General features: G+C 51.1%; 1 protein-coding gene across 1 annotated transcript in view; it reads left to right on the forward strand.

Annotated features, from left to right (window-relative positions):
- Window positions 1-447: 447 nt before the first annotated feature.
- Window positions 448-20,000, forward strand: part of FAM78B (family with sequence similarity 78 member B) — a 91,932-nt gene continuing 72,379 nt past the window's right edge. The window contains exon 1 of the mRNA XM_079923156.1: window positions 448-809. Coding sequence (XP_079779282.1) covers window positions 547-809 — 263 coding nt within the window. The 5' untranslated portion in view covers window positions 448-546. The remainder of the gene's footprint in view (window positions 810-20,000) is intronic.

The following is a 20,000-nucleotide window of genomic DNA, read 5'->3' on the forward strand; positions in this document are numbered from 1 at the left end:
AGCCGCGGTGCAGAGGTTCATGCAGCGGCGGCGGCGGCGGCGGCGGCGGCGGCGGCGGCTGCTGCTGCTACCGCGGAGGCAGACAGACCCGGCGCTGCCGCCGCCGCCGCCGCCCTCCCCCGGCTACATGCCGCCGCCGCTGCCGCCTCCTCCTCTCCGGCGAGGGGCGGGGGGCTCCGGCCCGGGGTGGGCACCACTCCTCGCAGTGCCGCTCCCCTCCCTGCCCTCCGCGCTGGCCCTGGAGCCGGCGGGGGCGCCCGCCGCCTCCTAGGAGCGCACGCTCCGCGCGCCCTGCCGCGCCCTGGAGAGAGGGGGCGGGCGTGGGCAGGGGCGGGCGGGCGTCGGGGCAGCGGAGACCCGGCAGGGCGGCGAGAGGAGGGGGCTGCCTCGGAGAATGCCCGGCGCCGGCTCACCGGTCCTAGGCACGGGCTGAGCCGGACCCGGAGCGGGCGGCGCGTCGCCATGCCGGTGTGACGGGCGCCCCCGGCTGCCCGCGCGGTCCCCCGCGCTGCCCCACGCCGCGCCGCGCCGGCGCCGGGCGGCAGGATGGGCTGTATCCAAAGCATTACCTGCAAGGCGCGGATCCGGCGCGAGAACATTGTGGTGTACGATGTGTGCGCCACCATCGACCAGTGCCCCACGCGCATCGAGGAGACCTCGCCCATCGTCCTGCGCTACAAGACCCCCTACTTCAAAGCTTCGGCCCGCGTGGTCATGCCCCCCATCCCCCGCCACGAGACCTGGGTGGTGGGCTGGATCCAGGCGTGCAACCAGATGGAGTTCTTCAACACCTACAGCGACCTGGGCATGTAAGCGACCGGCCGCGCGGAGTCGGAGCGGGGTCCCTGGCCCCGGTCTCTTCTGATCCCGACCCTCCTCCCCAGCTCCTTCTTACTGCTCTCCCCATCCTCTTTCTAAACCTTCCTCCCGCCTCCTCTTCCATCTCCCTCCTCCCTACGCTTTTGTTTCAGTGACAGGGCGGGTGTGTGTAGGGAGGCTCCTCGCGAAGGCATTTTCTCGTGGTTTGCTTCTGACTCCCCATGAACGCGAGAACGGTGCGATAAGGAGGGTTCGAGAGACGGAGGTGGGGGTGGCTGGCTAGTGCCCTGGGAGTTTCGGGGCGCCGCCTGTGCTTTGTGGGGATTCCCGGGAAGAGTTTGGGGGGATCTGTAGAGCGGAGTGGAGTGGAGTGCCGGGGGCGCGTGGGCTGTGCCGCGCGTCCTTTGGAGAAACCCGAGCGGGCTTGGAGGAGAAGGTCCCGGGTGTCCCAGCTGGACTTGGTGGTTCTGCCCTTGTTCCCTCGGCTGTTGACTTCGAGCCCTTGTCCCCCGGGCCGGGAAGCCTGGAGGCATTTGCATCCGGAACCGCAAACCCTGGAGAGCCGCTTTTCTGGCTCGGCTCCCTCTGGACGAGTACTGGGGTGGTGGGAACTGGAAGGCACCGGGCGCGTCCCGGTGGAGCAGGGCTGATGGCCTTGTGCGAGCAGCCTCTGGCTGGCGTGGTGCGGTGTGTGTCTTATGCTCAAGGAAAGTATGGGTCTCTTGTCGGTCTAAAGTCTTTATTTACTCCAAAACTTTACTGATTGCGACGCTGGAAGTGGTTCCCCAGCGCCCACCGCCGAATTCCGTTGGCGATCTGGGAGCTCTCCAACTTCTTTCAGCAGCACCGCTCGGTGCGCGCCGGGCTCGGCGGCTGCGGTGGAGACCCGAGATCGCGGCGACTCCTCTGCCGCCAGGGGCCGACAGCCTGCCCCGGAACCGCAGGCTGCTGACAGTCGCGTCCAGGACTTCTTTATTTACTAAATTTGCATGACTCTCTGCCAGCCTCCTTTCAGAAGTAGACTATGGGCAGTTGGCAACTACAATGGCTAAAAGGTTTGGGGCCTGCGTTCTACCTGCTGTTACAATGTAGGTCTAGAGCACCCTAATTAGCTTGCAGCCTGTAGGGAAACCCTGTTCTGGAAAGGCAGCCTCATTTCATTATTAATCTAAAACTCTAGAGTTCCCAAGGTTCATCTTTTGAATATGGATATAAGGTGGGAGAGTTTCCATTTTAAAAGGTCAAACTATCTCTTTAACAGCAGTTTGGAGGCTTTTTATTGCACTCTGAGAGCATGTAAGTTAACACTAGTCGTAGGTGCTAAAAGGAATTTTGACAGGTCGCTTTGTTTCTCCCCCCTCCCATCCCCACCCCAAAGAGTTTGAACTTTTCTCTTTCACCATAGAAGCTAAATGCTGGAGAAAGTTCCTTCCTAGGGAAGATGTGTGACAGTACAGTTTCCTCTGTGCCTCTGCACATAGACTGTTCTTGTCTTTCTGTATGGCAGCTGGATATGAGAAATGGGGGACATACTACTTGGGGTGAATCATGCCACTTAAAAACAGACACACCCTCAAAAGAATGATCATATCTGAGCACATGTGTCTCTTAAAAGATTTTTTTTAAGAAACTTATTATTTCCAGCCAAATCAGAGAACGCCTCAGACAGGGCAAGGGCACCCTCCCTTTTGTCCTGTTGGCCTGGCCCTAGTGGCAGTGTGCAGCCTTGCTGGGGGGCTGTCATTGCAGCCTGGGGCCCCTCTGGAGGAGGCTAGGAGGTACTGAGCCTAAACAGCCTTACTTTTCCCAAGACGGCACAGCCAAGGCTCTCTGTTGCCTCACATCTCTTGTAAATTAGTAAGCGGAAGGCAAATAAATCATTCTTTTCATAAAAGAAAATATATCCTACCTCAGGAGAAGCCGAGGTGAGGTATAAACAGACGTGGTAGTTGAGCTTCCTTGACTATGAGAGGATATGCCCTCGTGGGAACCTGCTTTAATGGGCATGAGTCGGTGCCCGCCCAGAGGGACACATCTTCCCTGACCCTTCCTTGCTGAATTCTTGCCTTTGGGATTTGGGAAAAAAGTTTTGCCTTTAAACTACCACTTTCAGTATTTTAAGATTCTTGGTTTTCCTGTTGTTGATGCCAGGGAGCAAAAATAGTCCCCAAGGAATCACAAAGCATATTATTTTAGAAATGGGTCAAGGGTCTACCTGTCTCTTCATGGCTGCAATAATTGCTGTGTCTAAGGCCACTTTGGAGCCAAGATCTGATTGAACCAATTTCCACAACATGCTTCTGCCCTGAAAACTTCGTCAGTGTAAACTTTTTGATGGAAACTCATATTGCATGAAAGTCACTGAAGTCTATTAGTTATTATGTCCACTTTAGCCAGTACCTTGAGTGGAAAAAACACTGCAGGCTGAATTTTCACCCCTGTGCAATGCTCTTGTTACATGAAGCGTGACACGATGAGAGAGTGTAAGTTAGAAAGCTACCTTTTCAACATTTAAAAGGGACTATGCCAGAGGAAACGCGCAACTTAAAATGCCAAGAAACTTCTATCTGTAGGTTTAAAAGAAAACATGAGCTTTTGTGGTTTAAATTCGCAACATTTCCAAAACAGAGTAGGCTTCTACAGGAGCATTTGAAATAGTTGATGGTCAGGATGGCCGGAGCTTAATTTGAACTTGAACTCAAATGACTTGGAACTTCTTCCAGTGATTCTACAGGAAGCAGGCTATGAATGCTTGTGGCACCCACTTATTTCTCATTTGGCCCTGATGAGCCCTGGTCATGCAGCCCTGCTGAGACCACTGCAAGGCTTCATCCTTCAGGGAGAAAGGGCTACTGTATTTTCTCAATCAACCCATCAATAAACAAACATTTACCAAGCGCCTCTGATGTCCCAGCGCCAGCAAAGAAAACAAAGGAATAAGCACGCAGCGTCACTGATCCTCAGTGTAGGAGGTAGGGGCACACGCAGAAAAAGCCAGTGCTCCCAAGCAGTGTAGGAGAAAGGCCAGAGAGAGGGGCAGGGGACCAGGCCGGGTTTTCTAGATGTGTAAGGACTCAAGCTGAATGTGAGAGGTGGATAAGATTCAGTGAGGCAAGGAGGAGGGACTAGTTAGTTCTAAAGGGGAAAAACAAAGGTATGGAGGTAGGGAAATACAAGGTGTCTTAAGGGGGCACGCGTAGGTAGTAGGGGAGCTTTCAAGGGGAAGAACAGCGGGAGATGAGGTCGGAAAGGGTCTGCTGGGGAAGGCCTAGGACAATATGATCTGGAAAAGAGAAGGTTCAGGTCAGGTCTTCTTAACCAGAAGAGCATAAGGAGGCTCTTCATACCTTCTCCATTACTCTTGGGCATACAGGAACTTCTCAGTAGAGGCATGAGACCTTTATGATGGAACAGTTTCTTTTTTTAACTTATTTTATTGAAGTCTAGTTGATTTACAATGTTGTGTTAATTTCTGCTGTACAGCAAAGTGATTCAGTTATACATATGTATGCATTCTTTTTCATATTCTTTCCTATTATGGTTTATCACAGGATATTGAATAGAGTTCCCTGTGCTATACAGTAAGACTGTTGTTTATCCATTCTATATGTAATACTTTGCATCTGCTAATCTCAGACTTCCAGTCCATCCCTCCCCCGCCCCATGATGGAGCAGTTTCGCACGCTAGAGTACAATACCCGAGAACAAAGAGTGGGCTTCACGTGCCAAGGATGAAGGTGAAACTCAGGTCAAGGGGAGAGCCGGCAATGGCTGGCTGGAGGCCCTTCCCACTCCCTTTGAGCCCATGTGCGTTATCTTCTAGAGCCGTAGGAAAGTCTCTGGTCAGCTTAGGGCTGATGGTGTGGGATTTGGAAAACCTTGTCCTGGGCGAAGCTTGAGAAGGTCAGAGCTTACTCCTCTCAGGAGACAGCTCCTGCCTGCGTCTCTACTCCTCCTTCAGAGCCGACACTGTTGAGGCTTCGACTATACCCACCCACCTCTGTTGACTGTTCAGTTCAATCCAAGCTGGTTTCTATCTGTTCCAAATTTGTTCTTGCTCAGTTCGTCTGGGCTTTTCCATGTTGCCAGATCCAGCAGGCACTTTGAGACGCGCCCACCTTTTCATCAATATTCCCCATAGTTGACAGCTTCCTGTGTCTTGACTCCTTCCGTCATTTAGCTTTCATGCTGTCTTTCTGGCTCTTCCTCTATCTGACCTCCCAGTACAGTTCATCAGGACATTTCTCATTCCATACTGGATGGATGGTAATTTCATCTATCCCAGTAGCAGCAGATGGTCTCTGTGATACACAGTCACCTGCAGTGTAGGTGTGTGTGCCTACGTACAATTCCTGCTTGGCTGTCTGAAAGACATCTTGAACTTAATGTATCCAAACCTGCACTCTTGATCTCTGCTGTAGCTCCCACCCAAAAGCTGCGCCTCCACCGTTCTTTCCCATCTTAATAAATAACACCTCCAGTCCCTGGATTGCTCCACTGAAAATCTGGGTGTCACTCTGGATCCTTCCCCAGACATCCAGTCCATCATCAAATCCTGCTGATCCCATCTCAGGATAGCCCTCATCCAGCCACCACATCCACCTCTTCCATCTTAGCACATGTCCCCATCACCTATCATTTGCTCCGACGGAGGATTTCTGACCAAACCTGCCACCTCCGTTCTTGCCCTCCCTCTAGTCTATCCCCCATACGATAGCCAGAGTGATACTTTAAAAACATAAATGCTATCATCGCTTTCCTGCTTAAACCCTTTAATGACTTTCCATTGCAATCAAGATAAAACTTGAAAATCTCTTCCCACTCTTTGGATTTCTGTTCTTAAGCCCCATCAGCCTTTTTGCCATTTCTTCAAAGGAGCCAGCTCCAGCCCAGTTCAGAACTTTTCCATGTGCTGCTCTCTGTCTGAAGGGCTCTTCTCTCCCACCCTTGTCTAGCAAATGCCTACTCCCCATTCAGGTCTCAAGTGTTACCTGCTCAGAGAGGCAACCCTGAGTTCATAGTTTAAATTAGGGTTCTCCTATTCTCTTGAGGAATACACTATTCTTTCAGTTGTTACAGTTAGTAAGCAAGTAATTATATGTTTATTTAACATCTGACTTATCTACAAGAATATAAGCCCCATTGAAGCAGGTATTATATCCATTTTATTCTCTGTGAACAGTGCTTGACCCATAGCAGATGTTCCATAAACTTTGATAAAAATAAATAAAGGATCGCTTCTCGGCCTTTTGGCTAAGATCAAGTGTAAAATAAATAAAGGAGCCATTTTTTTGACCTCACATAGTCTGTGTACTCTTCAACAAATCATGCCTCTGCAGAATTAGCTTTTCATAGAAAACCTATGGCAACCCCACAAAGCTGTCCAACTCTTGACATTCCAGCAGTCACTTAGCACATACAGTTGAACTCCACTGTGCTTCTGTGTCATTTTGACCTGTCCCACCAGATCCGCTACTCCTCAGCCCAGGGCTCGTGTCTGTCACTTCTGTCGCCCTGAGGTGTTCTGAACACCACGAGTGAGGTTCAGCAAACACTGAAGCCTCACTGTCACATCACCTCCTACAAAGTGGCATTCACTGTCTGCCCAAGGAGATGGGACATAGAAACCTCGTCGTAGCACAGTTCCACCTGCAGCATTAACTCGCGGCCTGAACCCCAGGACTTCTGGAGGTGATGGCCCTAGCAATCACTTAAACACCTTGCCTGGTAGGGTCATTGCCCCCAAAGTGAACACCTCCCGCCTTGTTCACGGCCGCATGTGCGGAACGGCTGTGAGTGTGGCTCTCACCAGTCATAGAGATGCCTCCTTCGGGCATTTTGCTCTTGAGGGCCAGCTCGGCTCATCTGTCCAGGGAGCCTGATGAGTCTCCAGGTGCATTGTCCTAGCAGGTCCAATGCGCCTCGGCACAGGGCTCACATCTGTTACTTCCTCTGTCTCCCTGCGGAGACTTGCATCAACGCCCATCCCCCATTCCCATTACACCCCCCAGTCAGGGGCCTCGTGATCTGGAAGTAGCGAGAGCTGCTTCTTATCAGGAACGATGGGGACCCTCAGTCCCAGAGCATCAGATGGGAAAGCAGGATCCAATTCCGTTATTAAAGTACTGAGTGCCCTTGAAGGGGAGGCGGCCTGACCCTTTGCCTCTAATCTTCTCCATCTCCGCAAAAGAGGAGCAGCAGAGGATTAGCTGGCCTTATCAGGAAGCATTAAGCTCTCTGGAAATAAAGCACAACTCTGGAGCCGGAGGGGAGGTGTAGGAGGAACAGGGGAGGAAACACATGATTCAGAAAAGAGAAGGGGAGAAATAAATGGGAGTTAACAACGAGCTGTGGCTTGTGTCGCCTGGGATGCTGAAATACAGCTGCACGGGATGGAGAAAGCAGGGACGGGTGAGCTGGGAGGTGTTGGACTGCAAGATGTCAGCGACCTTCCACATGACAGCAGAGGCGAATGCTGTTTGCGGGGTTAGGTCTGCAGATGCTTCGTGTTCCAGGTTAAAGAAGGCTGGCGATTGCGTAAGGAGATGCAGAATCTGGTATAAGATGCAAGATCCCGAATATCCCCTTTCCCTCTGATTTGTGTAGCGCTCTGATCTTCTCTGACCCTCCCTATTAATGACCCTGGGAGCTAGAAGCTACTATTACACCTGATGAGGAAACTAAGGCTCGGGGTGGGGGTGGGGGGTCAGATGAGAGCATACGTCTAGTAAGTGGCTGAGCTGAATCTTCGTGAGAGTGTGGAGCCAGGAGGGCAAGGGACCAGGTCCGTGCACTGCCGAGAAGCACATTCCCTGGGAGCAGGGGGAGGCCTTCTCAGCTCTCAGGGACCCCAAGCTGGCCAGTCTGGACTGCAGGTTTTAGCCCGTGCTGTCTTCTCCAGAATCTTCCCCGGGGATCACATGTCAGCTCAGATGGACAGCCCTGGACCCCAGCAGACAGTCACCCAGACCACTCAGTTACTGGACTTAGGAGTCTGTTCATCCCTCAAACTCTCCAGACAATTGCTGTTTGGACAGATGATTAGGAAGAAAAAGAGGACCCCCTTCCGGTGGTGGGAAGGACCCCTGGCTCTACCATCAGCTCATGGGACATTCCGTTGGCTCCCAGGAATTCTTATACTATTATTCCTTTTCCAAGGCCCCCTCAGGCCAGTGTGTTAGCTGTGTGGACCCTGCTCCCTCGGTGGCCCTGATACAAGCCGGTTGGAACTGTTCACTGTGCCAGTTGAAGGTATAGCAGCTGGCTCCCCAGCACAGGGATTCGAGTCAGAAAACCTGGGTTCGATTTTCAGCCGTGTGACCTTTGGCAGGTTTCTTAACAATCCAGTGTCTAGTTTGTATGCACGTAAATCGACAATGCAAAGATCTGTCTTGTCTCCTTGGCCTGGGGTCAGGAATCAAGTGAGATGAAAAGTGTGAAAGAGCTCTCCAAACTGTAGTGTATTGTGCACATGTTGCTTTTTTATTATTATCGAGTGTGGCTGTTATTATTACTAGAGGGTGACTCTGGATCAGCCTCAAGGAACAGGGAGGTTGTGGCCCTGGGGCTTCCCCTGGCAGAGAGAAGCATTCACAGTCTGGAGAGGGGTCCCTCATGCATCAGCCACTGCTCTCCCACAGCCCCCCTCAGAGCCAGAGGGGAGGAGAGAGACTCATTTTGTAAACCCTTCAGAGCCAGGGCTGTTTTCCATTCCTACTCGGTGGAGGGTGGTAGCTACTACCTCTTGTCCCACCCAGAGGTCGCCCTCCCAGATCTGCCCCGAGCTGTGGGCTCTGAGCAGCATGTAGGACCCTGGCCACTCCCAGTCCCTGGTGCACTGCTTGCAACTCAGCCATGTCCACATGGGGACTGCCTGCCCCGCCCCCAGGTCCTCCTGAGGTGTATCAGTCAGGCCCCAGATGAGAAGCCAGGGACTCGGGGCTGGGGTGGTACTAGAGCATGTAAGCCATGCTGTCCAGGCTCAGGAAGGTCTGCAGTTTCCAGCCTGGGTGGACGATGAGACCCACACGTGAAATAATTTGTGTCCGAAACGATTTCTAATATATTCTTTTCAATATATCTTTAGTATATCTTTAACATATACTTCCATGATTTTGTTTCCTTATAAGAAGAAACCATGAAGAAAGAAACCCTTTATAAGGGGACCTCACATAATCCCAAAACAATCATGAAACCTATTCAGGGTAAACATTTTTCCCATTTTAGATAAGCAAGCTGATTAGATAAGTAATGTGCTCAAGGTCACTTGAGGTCACGCGGGCAGGCGCTGGTAGAATCAGGGCTCCCAGCTTCTGCCCTAGTGCCCTCCCGAGCCAAGTGCATGGTCAGCGCCAACCCGGGAAAGGAGGTGGGGATGCGAGAGGTCATCCTCAGAGAGCCACATGCTCAGAGCCATTGAGCACCCCAGGGTCAGTCGGCACATGGGCACGTTGGGGGGCATCATTTATGGCCTCTGAAGACAAGAGAAGGTAGATAGAAACATCTAAATATGTTCAACAGAAGCAAAGAGAAATTTTCAGGGTGTCTGATTAAGACAAAATAAATAAGGCCATGTGCCACGTGATGGTACCTTGGTGGCTGGCTCCCTCTCTCGAGACCTGACCTTTGCAAGCTGGCGTGTGGGCTGTGTCAGGCCGGGGTGCTCAGAGGCTGTCAGAGGTCTGGCTAATGGGAAGCAATAAATCAGCACCCTCAGTCAGCAAACTCTGCAGCATCCTGAGGGGGCATGCAGGCCACGGAGGTCATGGCTTGAGGGCATGAGTGGTGACAGGGACAGCCTTTGGCAAGCCTGGGAACTGCCAGAAACAGACAAATGAGATGTTCCTTGGCCCTAGGCATGGGCGGGAGGAAGGGTTCAGGAGCTGGTGTGTGTGGGGAAGGAGAGGCTTGAAAGAGAACAGGATGTGGCCTTCTCATTCTTCCCCCTCCCAAGAGCCACCAGCTGAGCCTCCATTCCAAACTGGCAGCCTCCACGGCTAAGCCTGGGGAACTCGCTTCGAGATCAGGTTTTAAGCGACTCAAATATTTGAGACTCTGTTTCAAACTTCCATAAATAGACTTCACCTTGTTTAAGGAAGGAGAAGAGATTTGTGCCAAAAAACTAAACCCAAACTCCTGCTGAAGATTTCTTCTTGGCCTTCAGAGCCAGGGAGTCTGTCTTGCTGGTACATGTGTACACTTTAAGGAGTGGGCAGGTATCTGCTTATTGTCTGTCTCCCCACGAGGCCATGAACAACATACTCAACTTAATGATGATCAACTTAATGTTGAACACTTATCCAGTGCTAAATGCTTCGTATGCACTGTCTAAGAGACAGGTGCCATGCTTTCCCCGTGTTAGAGATGATGAAACAGAGGCCCAGAGAAGGTAGGTAACTTGCCCAGCATTACCCAGCTCATAAGTGACAGAGCCAGGATCAGAAACCAGAATTCCAGTGATTCCTTACGATGTTTTACTGCCACATTAAGAACGAATGATTGCACGATAGAGTGAATGAATGAGCAAATGGATGAGCAGGGAGCATTCAGGATATTTCCTGAGTGCTTGCTTTTGTCCGTGCTGTGGGGACCTGGGGAACAAAGGGTTGAAATCACTTTGGAAACAACCAGCCTCCTCACCTCCCAGCTGGTTTGCTCAGCTGGTCAGGGCATGTTAATGAGATCGGGGTCTCGGGGTCAGACCCAGGAGGCCATCCCAGCACCCAGGTCAGCACTCCGCCCTTCCAGCTGCCTTGCACATGACTGCTTCCAGCTCCCAGTCATAGCAGAGTCTAGATTACAGGGCAGAGAAACAGCCGGGAAAATGCCAGTGGTGGGTCAACAGAGTCCTCCTTGACCTGGGGATGTCAGGGCCCTGTGGGCAATCGTCTGGCCCAGCTGCTCAGTTTACAGATGGGGACACTGAAGCCCAGAGAGGACACTGAACTCCAGCGAGGGAGTGCTGGAACTGGGCCTCAGAACCAGGTCCCTCTGACTTCACAGCCAACGTTCTTCACCACCGGACCACACCAGACCTGAGGGGCAGCAGGTTGCTCACTCTGTGGGTCAAGGCTGGGGGCACCCCTGGTCTGTAAAGCAGTCATCAGGGGTCACCACCACCTGTTTTTCCACACACCCTCCGCCCCCCGTTTGCTGAGGGGCCGAGTCTGTGGGCAGAGATGGCCATGGGCCCAAGGGAGGAAGCAACACAGCCCTGGGCCGCACAGAGAGGAACTCAGATGGGCCCAGGGGATGTCTACACAGTTGCCAGGAGCAGAGAAACCAGCCTTTTCCCAGTGTCCATAGGCGGTGATTAGCAAGCCAGAAAACAGAGGGGCTCCCCAGAGACGCCCATCACAGATGGCAGGAAATGGGAGGGCTTGGCAGCCCAGGGGAGGAGGGGTGTATGGAAAAACTGGAAACTGAGATTCAGCGCGGATGCCCAACAACCCAGAAACCCTTTTCTCCACCCCTCAACGCCACCACCCCCACCCAGGCCAGGTGCTGATGCCATCCCTGGGCCCCTGGGCCCTGCCCACAGACAGGCAGGATAGCTCCATGGCCCCTGGCAGCTTCAGAAGAAACGGGATCCAAGTGGTATCAGAGATGACAGATTGTGAGGGGGCCAGGGCCCTCCCCTGACAGCAGGGCTCAGCTGGGCGGCCCCTGTGGAGCAGAGCAGATGGGGGAGTCTGAGAGGGAGATCCTAGCAGCCTGGAGACTCTGTTTCTGTTGTGGCTTTTAGTTGGGTTTTCTCCGTTTTCTTCCCCCCCTTTTATTTTTTGTGAACTCGATACATTTTAGCACAGGGGCATGAGCCAATTGTCCTGCGTCTGCTTACTCTAAAGGAGGTGGGAGGTGGGGAAGGACAGGAGCCAGCGGGTCGGGGCTACAATACAATCTGCTTTGCCCTTGTTGGGATCTGAAGGGGCCGAGTTTGTGCCTCCGAGCAGCCTGTCACCTCTGCCTGTCTGGCTGAACCCAGGATCTTTGCACCACTCCAGACTGCCTTTCACGAGGAAGACTCTGGAAATCCAGTGTGATGTCAGGGGGTCTGCCTTCCCCATACACGATCCCATTCCAGCTTTGGCCCTCCCTCTCAAAACTTGCACTTGGGACCTACCCCTGGCCCTCCCTGGAGGCCTCCCTGGAGGAGGAGGCACCTTTAGGTCTCCTGGCCTCCTTGGGACTCTCCCCATCGTCCCACCAACCTGGCTTGGCCTTGTCAAGTCCTGTAACTCTCAGGGCTCCCTGTACCTGTCTGCTCAGCCCCGCTACCTGATTTTCCAGTATTTGAAGTATATGAAGTCTATTTTTCAGTATATGAAGGCTCTGCCTGCCTTCGTCCCTGTCCACCACTTGTGCTGTCTCTGTGTCCATCTCAGTGTCTCCCTGCTTGCTCTCTGACCCTCTGGTTTCCCTGCTCGGGCCAGGCACTCTTCAAGCTGCTGGGCCTCAGCTGGATGCCTGCCCCCGGGCCCCCTGTCCTCCTGGGTCCTCCCTGTTGGGCTTACCCTCTCCCTCTGAGGGAGGAGACACAAATGCAGAGGGGGCTGCCGCCGGGTGAGCCCATGAGATCCTCTGTCCTCCTTGGACCTTCTGAGACTGCACTGGGCTTCCACTCTCATCTCATGAGTGGGGATGAACTTTATGAGGAAAATTTCTTGTGACTTAAAGGGGCAACTAAACTAAGTTTAGTTAGTTTAGATGGTTCCCCTAAGGTAACCATCTCCAGGCGGGTGGCCAAGCTGAGTGGCCCCAGCTGAGAGGCTTCTGAGACGCAAGGGAGGGTAGGAGCTGGGAATGCCAAATCGGCCCCTCTGTGGTCGAGGCAGGCATCCTCCTGCACTGGCCAGTGCCGGCTCCTCTCAAATGTCTCTGGACAGCTTGTCTTTTCAGGACCTGAATCCCACAGGGAATCCAGACCAGCTGGGTACCGGTGGGGTTGCTTAGTCACTGTTGAAAAGACTTTCAGAGATGGACCTGTTGCATACTGATACCGAGAGTTGGACCTAGAGAAAGGCTGACGGAAAGGGGTCACGGTGCAGATGTAGCGCTGAGGGCCCGTTTCTCCCTCAGTAACCACCAGGCCTCAGCGCCGAATGGAAGGGGGGGAATTTGTCCACATGAGGAGAGGTGCATTTGCCGACATGAGAAAGTTTTCACGGAAACCCTGTCTGTCGACCTTAGGATCTGTGCACCGTTACTTTTTTATGAAGCGGCCAATGTCTTTCGCCAAATGGATGAATAGTGGCGTGGGTCCAGCACGGAAGCCGAGACACTCGGGCACAGCCCCCATGGTGGACTGTTTGCGACCACTTAGAGTTTAAGACGGTTTCCTCTCCACTCACATGGGGCCACAGTTTCTGCGGTTTGTATCAATGTCTTCAGACTCAGGATTGAGGAGTCATAGGCCAGGTACCCGACAACTGGACAAGCAACCACCATTGAGCCCAGAAGAGTAGGGATGCTTCTAGGTCAGAACACAGGCATGTTTAGGTGGTTATTCTAAGAAGGAAATCCCCTACTTGGATGCCAAGAGGGTTTTTTTTCCAAGATTTCCCCTCAGCATCTGGTGCTTCCTGGAATGTCTGGGCACCAGGATTGGGATCTAGAATTGCACGCTAGTGTTGATGACTTTCCACGAAAAGGAAAAGCATCTTGGAGTGTTGTCATGCCATTTTGAAAGAACAAAGGCATTGAAAAAGTATTCTCTTAGAAACACCTCTGGTTAAATGGAAGCAGAGTAGCCAGAGAAAAAGAAGTGGGTGGAATGGTCAGGCTCTCTTCCCTGGGACAGGTCAAGGGCTAAGTATATATCCAGAGTTCAAGAGTGCAGACCAATTTACAAGGTAACAAGGAACTCCTGAGCTGTTATAACTCAACATGCAATCATTTCCAGTCTCAAGTGTTCATTTTCCTCGGATGCCATCCCCGTTTGTCAGCGGTGTGATATATGCATGACCCAGGACAGAACTGAGGTGGGTCTCCCTGGGGGAAATCACTTTCCACGTGAGTTCAAAATCCCCGTTCCGGGTCACTCCATCCAACTGCTGAACATTTCGGATTGGCTTCTATGTATGCTTTAAATGAATGTGTTTTCACTATTTCTTATGTCCGTAAGCTCAAGTTTGTGAGCTGTGTTATACACATATTCTGTATTCTTGCCAAGTTTTATCTGCTTGATCTATCAATTACTGAGAAAGTCTGTTGAAATGTCTCCCTCTTGCTTGTGGGTTCATGACCCTTCCTGCAGGGCTGTCCACTGTTTCTTTGTACATTTTGAGGCGGAGCCTGTTTACCTCTTTGGTTTTCAGTTTCCTCTTCATTTCTGAGCCCTGGGGGGTTATTTTGCAAGCTCAACTGTGGATTCAGTAAGAAATTTGTAATGGAGTGTTTTTCAAGATATTTAGTCTACCACATTATGATTTGCTTACTAGATCCTTCTGTCCCTCAACCATAGACAAAGCTTTCATTGGCTACTTTTTCTGGTTTGAATGAATGTCTTTCAAAGCAAGTTGTCTGCCTAGGCGAGGCGCGTTGATAAAAAGAGCTGAGGTTTCTTAGCACTCGGACGCTGGGAGTGAGAAGGAGAGCCAAGGCTCTGTGGGGATCTTGGATCCACAGCTAAGGACGAGAGAGTCCGTCAGACCCCACCCCCGCCGGGCACTGGGCACGGCTGACGGGCGCAAACTGCTCTCTCCGCGGACCCAGTGTCTCTGCGGTGTGGTAAGCGACTGCTGAATGACTACTGCATTTGCCACCCATCTGTACACACTTCAGGGCCCTGAGTTGGCCTTGACAAGCTAGAATGTTCTGCTGGAAAAGAAGCTGCTTTCCTGAAGAGCCTCAGGACCCCGCTTGAGCACAGCCAGCCTCAGTGTCTCTCTGCAGCATCAGAGGCTCGAGCTGGCTCCAGGATTCCACGCTCTTCCTCCTTGGGCCTTACCCCCGGGGCTCATTTTGCACTGGCACTTGGCTCCTGGCAGTTCGTGAGCTTGTTTTGCCTCCTTCTCTTCCAGATGGCTCTGAGAAGGACCAACGGGAGGCGGGAGGGGGGGAGGGAGGAAGGGTGTGCCTTCCAATAGCTGTCTGCTCTTTGGAAGGGATACCCGGGGACCCCTGAGAAGGCGCACATGCCTGGCATGGCCCTGGCACTCAGCAGGCTGATTCTCTCCAGAGGTGAAGGCAGGAGGTGGGGGGATTCCCTGCATGGAGCTATTCTGGGCCGTGGAGATCTCAAGGTGGCTGGGACCACGTAAAGCTAGACTCTGATGACAAAAGACTAGGCTAGCACTTCAGCATTTACAAAAGTGCTTTCGTGTATGTTACTTCTGTTGAACTTCATGCTCACTCTTAGAGATGATATTATTGTCCATGTAACAAGGGGAAAACCAAGGCTCCATAAGCTTAAGCGATTTGGCAGGTTAAGTGAGGAAGTGGCCACACTTGCCATCTGATTCCAAATCGATTGCTCCCTTTAGGTAGCTGATGCTGGAAAAAGAAAAAGCGATAGAACTTTGGAAGCTGAAAAGATGTTGGAATTCCCAGGTCTGACTCTTTTTTTTACAGTTTAAAAAAAAAAAAAAAAAAACAGATGTTAAAAGAGGTAAAGGGACTTGTCCAAGGTCATACAGAGTTAAGTGGCAGACCAGTTGAGATCCTCGAAGGATTGTGTTTATTTTAAAATTTCGTTTGTGTTTTTGATAGCAATTCAATTCAGTGAATTGAGTTTTTTAAATGAAATCTTGTCATTTCTCTGGGAAACACACTCCAAAACGGAACAACAGTCTACAGGAATGGCCTAGCCTAACAGACAACTGTATTGGGAAGAAAGGGTCTGAACCACGATTGTCACCTGGGCCTCCTGACTCCAAGTGATAGAATGAATTGTCTCGTCCCTCATGTTCATTTAGTACCCACTCAGAAATCTGAGCTGTGTCTTACCCACTTGACTGTCAGGGTAAGTCCTTTCCTAACCCACATATCCATCATTGTTTCATCACCTAATAGGGACAAGACAAACATGAGATGCTAGGTGTTTTACACAAATTATACCTCATTTAAAGTTCATTTAAATTCATCTTATCTCTATTTCACTCATAAAGAAACTGAGGCTTTTGAAAGATGGTGTAACAGTGCTAGAACCAGAATTTAACACCAGGTTCAAAGGACTCCAGATCTATGCCCTGACCACCATTATTAGTACATTATTGCTTCACCTAAAAGAGAAAAGTTAACTTCATATTCCAGGCAGGGCTTGAGAATGCTGGGAACAGCAAATAATTTGAACATCTGATAACAAAACTATTGCAAGCACTCTTACCAAACTGTACGCATATGAAAGGTATTTAAGGATTTTTCTGTAAGCCAAAAAAACCACTCTTGAAAGAATAGTATCAAAGGTTTGAATTCTTTGTGTTACCAGCTCTCTAGACCCCTCACATCTTACGTTGTATTCATCTGGAGCTTCTACGTGGGTGGACCACAGAGTTTAGAGAATCATTGTTATAGTTGGTGTTGTTAAAGATGAAGCGTTAGATTAATAGGAAGAGTGTGCCACAGTGGAGAAGGGCATGGCTTTCAGAGCCACTGGTCACTGAAAATCGCCCTTCATTCCTCTTTGACTGAAGGCAACGTAGTGTTAAAAAGCATGGACCTTGGGCTTCCCTGGTGGCGCTGTGGTTGAGAGTCCGCCTGCCGATGCAGGGGACGTGGGTTTGTGTCCCGGTCCGGGAGGATCCCACATGCCGCGGAGCGGCTGGGCCCGTGAGCCATGGCCGCTGAGCCTGGGCGTCCGGAGCCTGTGCTCCGCAACGGGAGAGGCCACAACAGTGAGAGGCCCGCGTACCGCAAAAAAAAAAAAAAAAAAAAGCATGGACCTTGCAGCCTCTGCACATGGGTTCAAATCCTGCCTCCACCACTTACTTACTGTGTAACTTCAGGTAGCTTAACCTCTCTGTGCCTCTGCTTCCCCATTCATAAAAGGGGATAATAATAGTTCCTACATCATGAAGTTGTTAGGAAGATGAAAGGAGTTTATAAAGTGCTTAGTTATAGCACCTGAGGCGTTGTAGGCACTATGTTTTTGTTACGTTTTTTTTTTCATGGGTGAACAAATAACTAGATGGACAAAAATTTACTGACTACCTGGTATGTGCCAGGAACTGTGCTGGGAAGTGTTTCACAGTGGGAAAAAACCTGCTGTGGTTGTGTAAAAGCCCTTTATTCAGCTGGATCAGATAGCTGGTGTTTTGAGCACCTTGGTACTTGGCATTGCGCTGGGTCCAGCAGAAGCTTCGTGGTCAGGGAGCTCACCCAGAGAAGGGAGAACCCTATAGATGCGTAAAGACCAGTTGACAACCACCATTAAGTCGCCTTTTCATCCAACCTTCTCCGGGCAGAATTGCGCCAGTTCCCTAAAGCATCCTTATTGGGTCTCACTTGCTCATCCCTGGACTCTGTTTTCAGATAAGATCTGGCCTGAGCGGGCAGCAGCCACGAGCGGACTTCCCCAGGCCTCCGGCTCACTGATTCCCATATGAGTGTTATTTTGCCGGCATTGTACCTGCCTCTTATCTCTGGAACCACAGCGTTCCAGTAAGAGACGCCAGCTGTTACCTTCAGCAACCCCTAGGACTTTGCTCCTGTCCTCACCTCGCACACAGCCTTCCCCGTGTCCATTGCTGGCTTGCGAAGCTGCACTTGCTTCTTTCCTGCCCACCTCTCTGCTCATCTCCCCCTGGATGTGATCTCGCTTAAACCCCAGGCAGGTGAGAACCAGACTCAGAGCTCAAAGCCCTGGAATAAGGTTATGAGCTCAGAATTTCTAGGAACGCTGATGGCTTTGCGTGTGTGCTTGGTGGCAGGGGATGAAACCTGCAAAGGGGAACCATAGGTCATTATCACAAAGTCGTAAACCGAGCCTGAGCACTGAATACTGGGGAAGGCTAAGGAGCTAATGCTTCTAGAAAAGGAAGCCCAGGAAAATTCCTGGCCCCGCGAGCCAAAATGAAATGAACACCAATGCTCAGGAGGCTCTTTGCCTCTGCTGAGAGGTTGACGGAGATGTCCCCCGAGACTCGCTCCCCGCCGTTTGTCCACTTTGCCATCCTATTGGCCTTATGGCTTCTGAACGTGAGTGCCAGCTTAATGTGCCACCCCTGACCCAATAATCAATAAGGTTAATTCAGAGGTCGAAAAAGTGACTCAGACAGGATCCTCATAAAACCCAGTGCTTTGTGGTCCCAGATGCCATAAAACCCTGAATGAAGAAGGTGGAAATTGGCCCTTGAGGTCAAAAGCCTTGTCAACCAAACGGCAGTGGCAGTAACTCTGAGACATTAGTCCATTGAACTGAAGGCCTAAAGCACTCCCCTGAATTGTCCTCAGGGAAGATTCTGGCCCTTCCAAGCCATGTCACTAATAACCATCCTTCATTTTGGTAATAAAAGCTTACAGAGTGCTTTGGCTCATAACATTGGTTTTGCTTCTCAGAGTAACTATGAGACTAAAGGTAGAGAAGGTATCATTTCTCTTGCAAATGAAGAAACAAAGACTCAGAAGTGGTATGAGTTGTCCAAGGCCAGGAAGGTGCAGACATAGGCTAACAGAGTGTCTTCTGACTCATTACGCACTGTTTGTCCACTTTACCATCCCACTGGCCTTCTGGGTCCTGAATTTGGGCATCAGCTTAATGTGCAGCCAACCAGGAAAAAGAGTCAATCCCCATTCATTTGGAAAACTTGCATAGATGGACCCCATTGGGTGCCACAAATGTGTCAGACTTGAGCTTGTTTTTGATCATACACAGACCCAAGACTGGACGTTCTGCTGACTTTTGCTAAGATAATGCTTTGCGGCCTCTCTTAAACTCATGAAGCAGCTGGAAGGGAATTGGGGGAAACATCTGACTCTTCCTTCACACAGCGCAGAGCAGGTGAACGTCCTGTACCATGCAGGCCCTTCTACACACCCACTTTGCCTACTGAGAAGCCCTCTTTTCCTTTGAAAGCCCAGGCAAAGCGCTGATGCCAAGCTGGCATCTGGTACCAACCTGCAGGATGCCCTGGAACGCAGGATGCCAGATGTGTTCTGGAGTGATATTTTTTGCCATTCAGACAGGTTGGGCAGGTGGAAAATCATCCAGAATGTAAAATCTTGCCTCAGTTCCATGTCCAGGAGGCACCTCTGACTTGGAGAGACGAACATGCTAGAAACAACCTTGATGGAAGAGATGAGAGTCTGAGGCAGGGATGGTGATGGCTGCTGTCCTTGGCATCCTGGGGATGTCAGACAAGTGTTCAGCTTTTTTTGTCCCAGGGCCATTTGGGGGGCACATCCTTCACTTTGACTAGAATGGACTCAACCCAACCTGAGGGCATCCTCCCACCTGTCTTCACTGGCAAAGTTTGAGATCCAAGGAACTGGGGGCTGATGTGTACCTTTCAAATGATAGTCAAGCCTGGCAGGTGTTGAGTCCCCCTAACACCCACCCCATCTCTGGCTCTTTCAAAGAAACCCCGAACTTCTTCCTAGGCAGGGGGTTGGAAGAGGGAGTTGCTTTTTTTTTTGGAAAGATGAATGAATTCCTAGGGGAGCCTCTGGGTGAGGTACCATTGTGGAAAACAGAGAGGGTGTCTCCCTGGAAGGTCCCTCCTTCCCCTGTGGGCTCTATACCTTTGATGTGATGTTTCCCCTTTGCAGCAGCAGATTTTGCCCTGAGCAGAGTTAGTTTACACCTTGTTGCTGAAGAAAATAGCTGAGGTTTGAGAAATAAACAGCCACCCACTCCCTGTCTGTCAAGAGCCAGTACAGCTTAAGATGAATGGGAGACCTCTCTCTGCTCCCGTCTCCGCCCGCCCCGTTACTCTGTGCGTCTTCCCACCCCATCATGAGGACAGCCAGGCTCCCTCCCTGTCCCTGCCTCCCACCTTTCAGAACTGAGCTAATCCTTCAGGAAATATTTAATGTTCATATGCCTCCCTTGCATAGAAGCACTTTAAGGGTTCCTGTGATCCTGGATTTAAATCTGTCTCTTTCATTTCCTACAAATTTATTGCCATCTGTTGATTTCATTCCTGTGACACCCACATCAAGATCATTCATAAGGAGGATGAGACCCACTCTTAGACCCCCTCTTACACACAGCTCTTTCTTCCCATCCAAATGCCGGAGCATGC

The sequence above is a fragment of the Stenella coeruleoalba genome (assembly GCF_951394435.1).
Source record: "Stenella coeruleoalba genome assembly, chromosome: 1".
Classification (NCBI taxonomy): domain Eukaryota; kingdom Metazoa; phylum Chordata; class Mammalia; order Artiodactyla; family Delphinidae; genus Stenella; species Stenella coeruleoalba.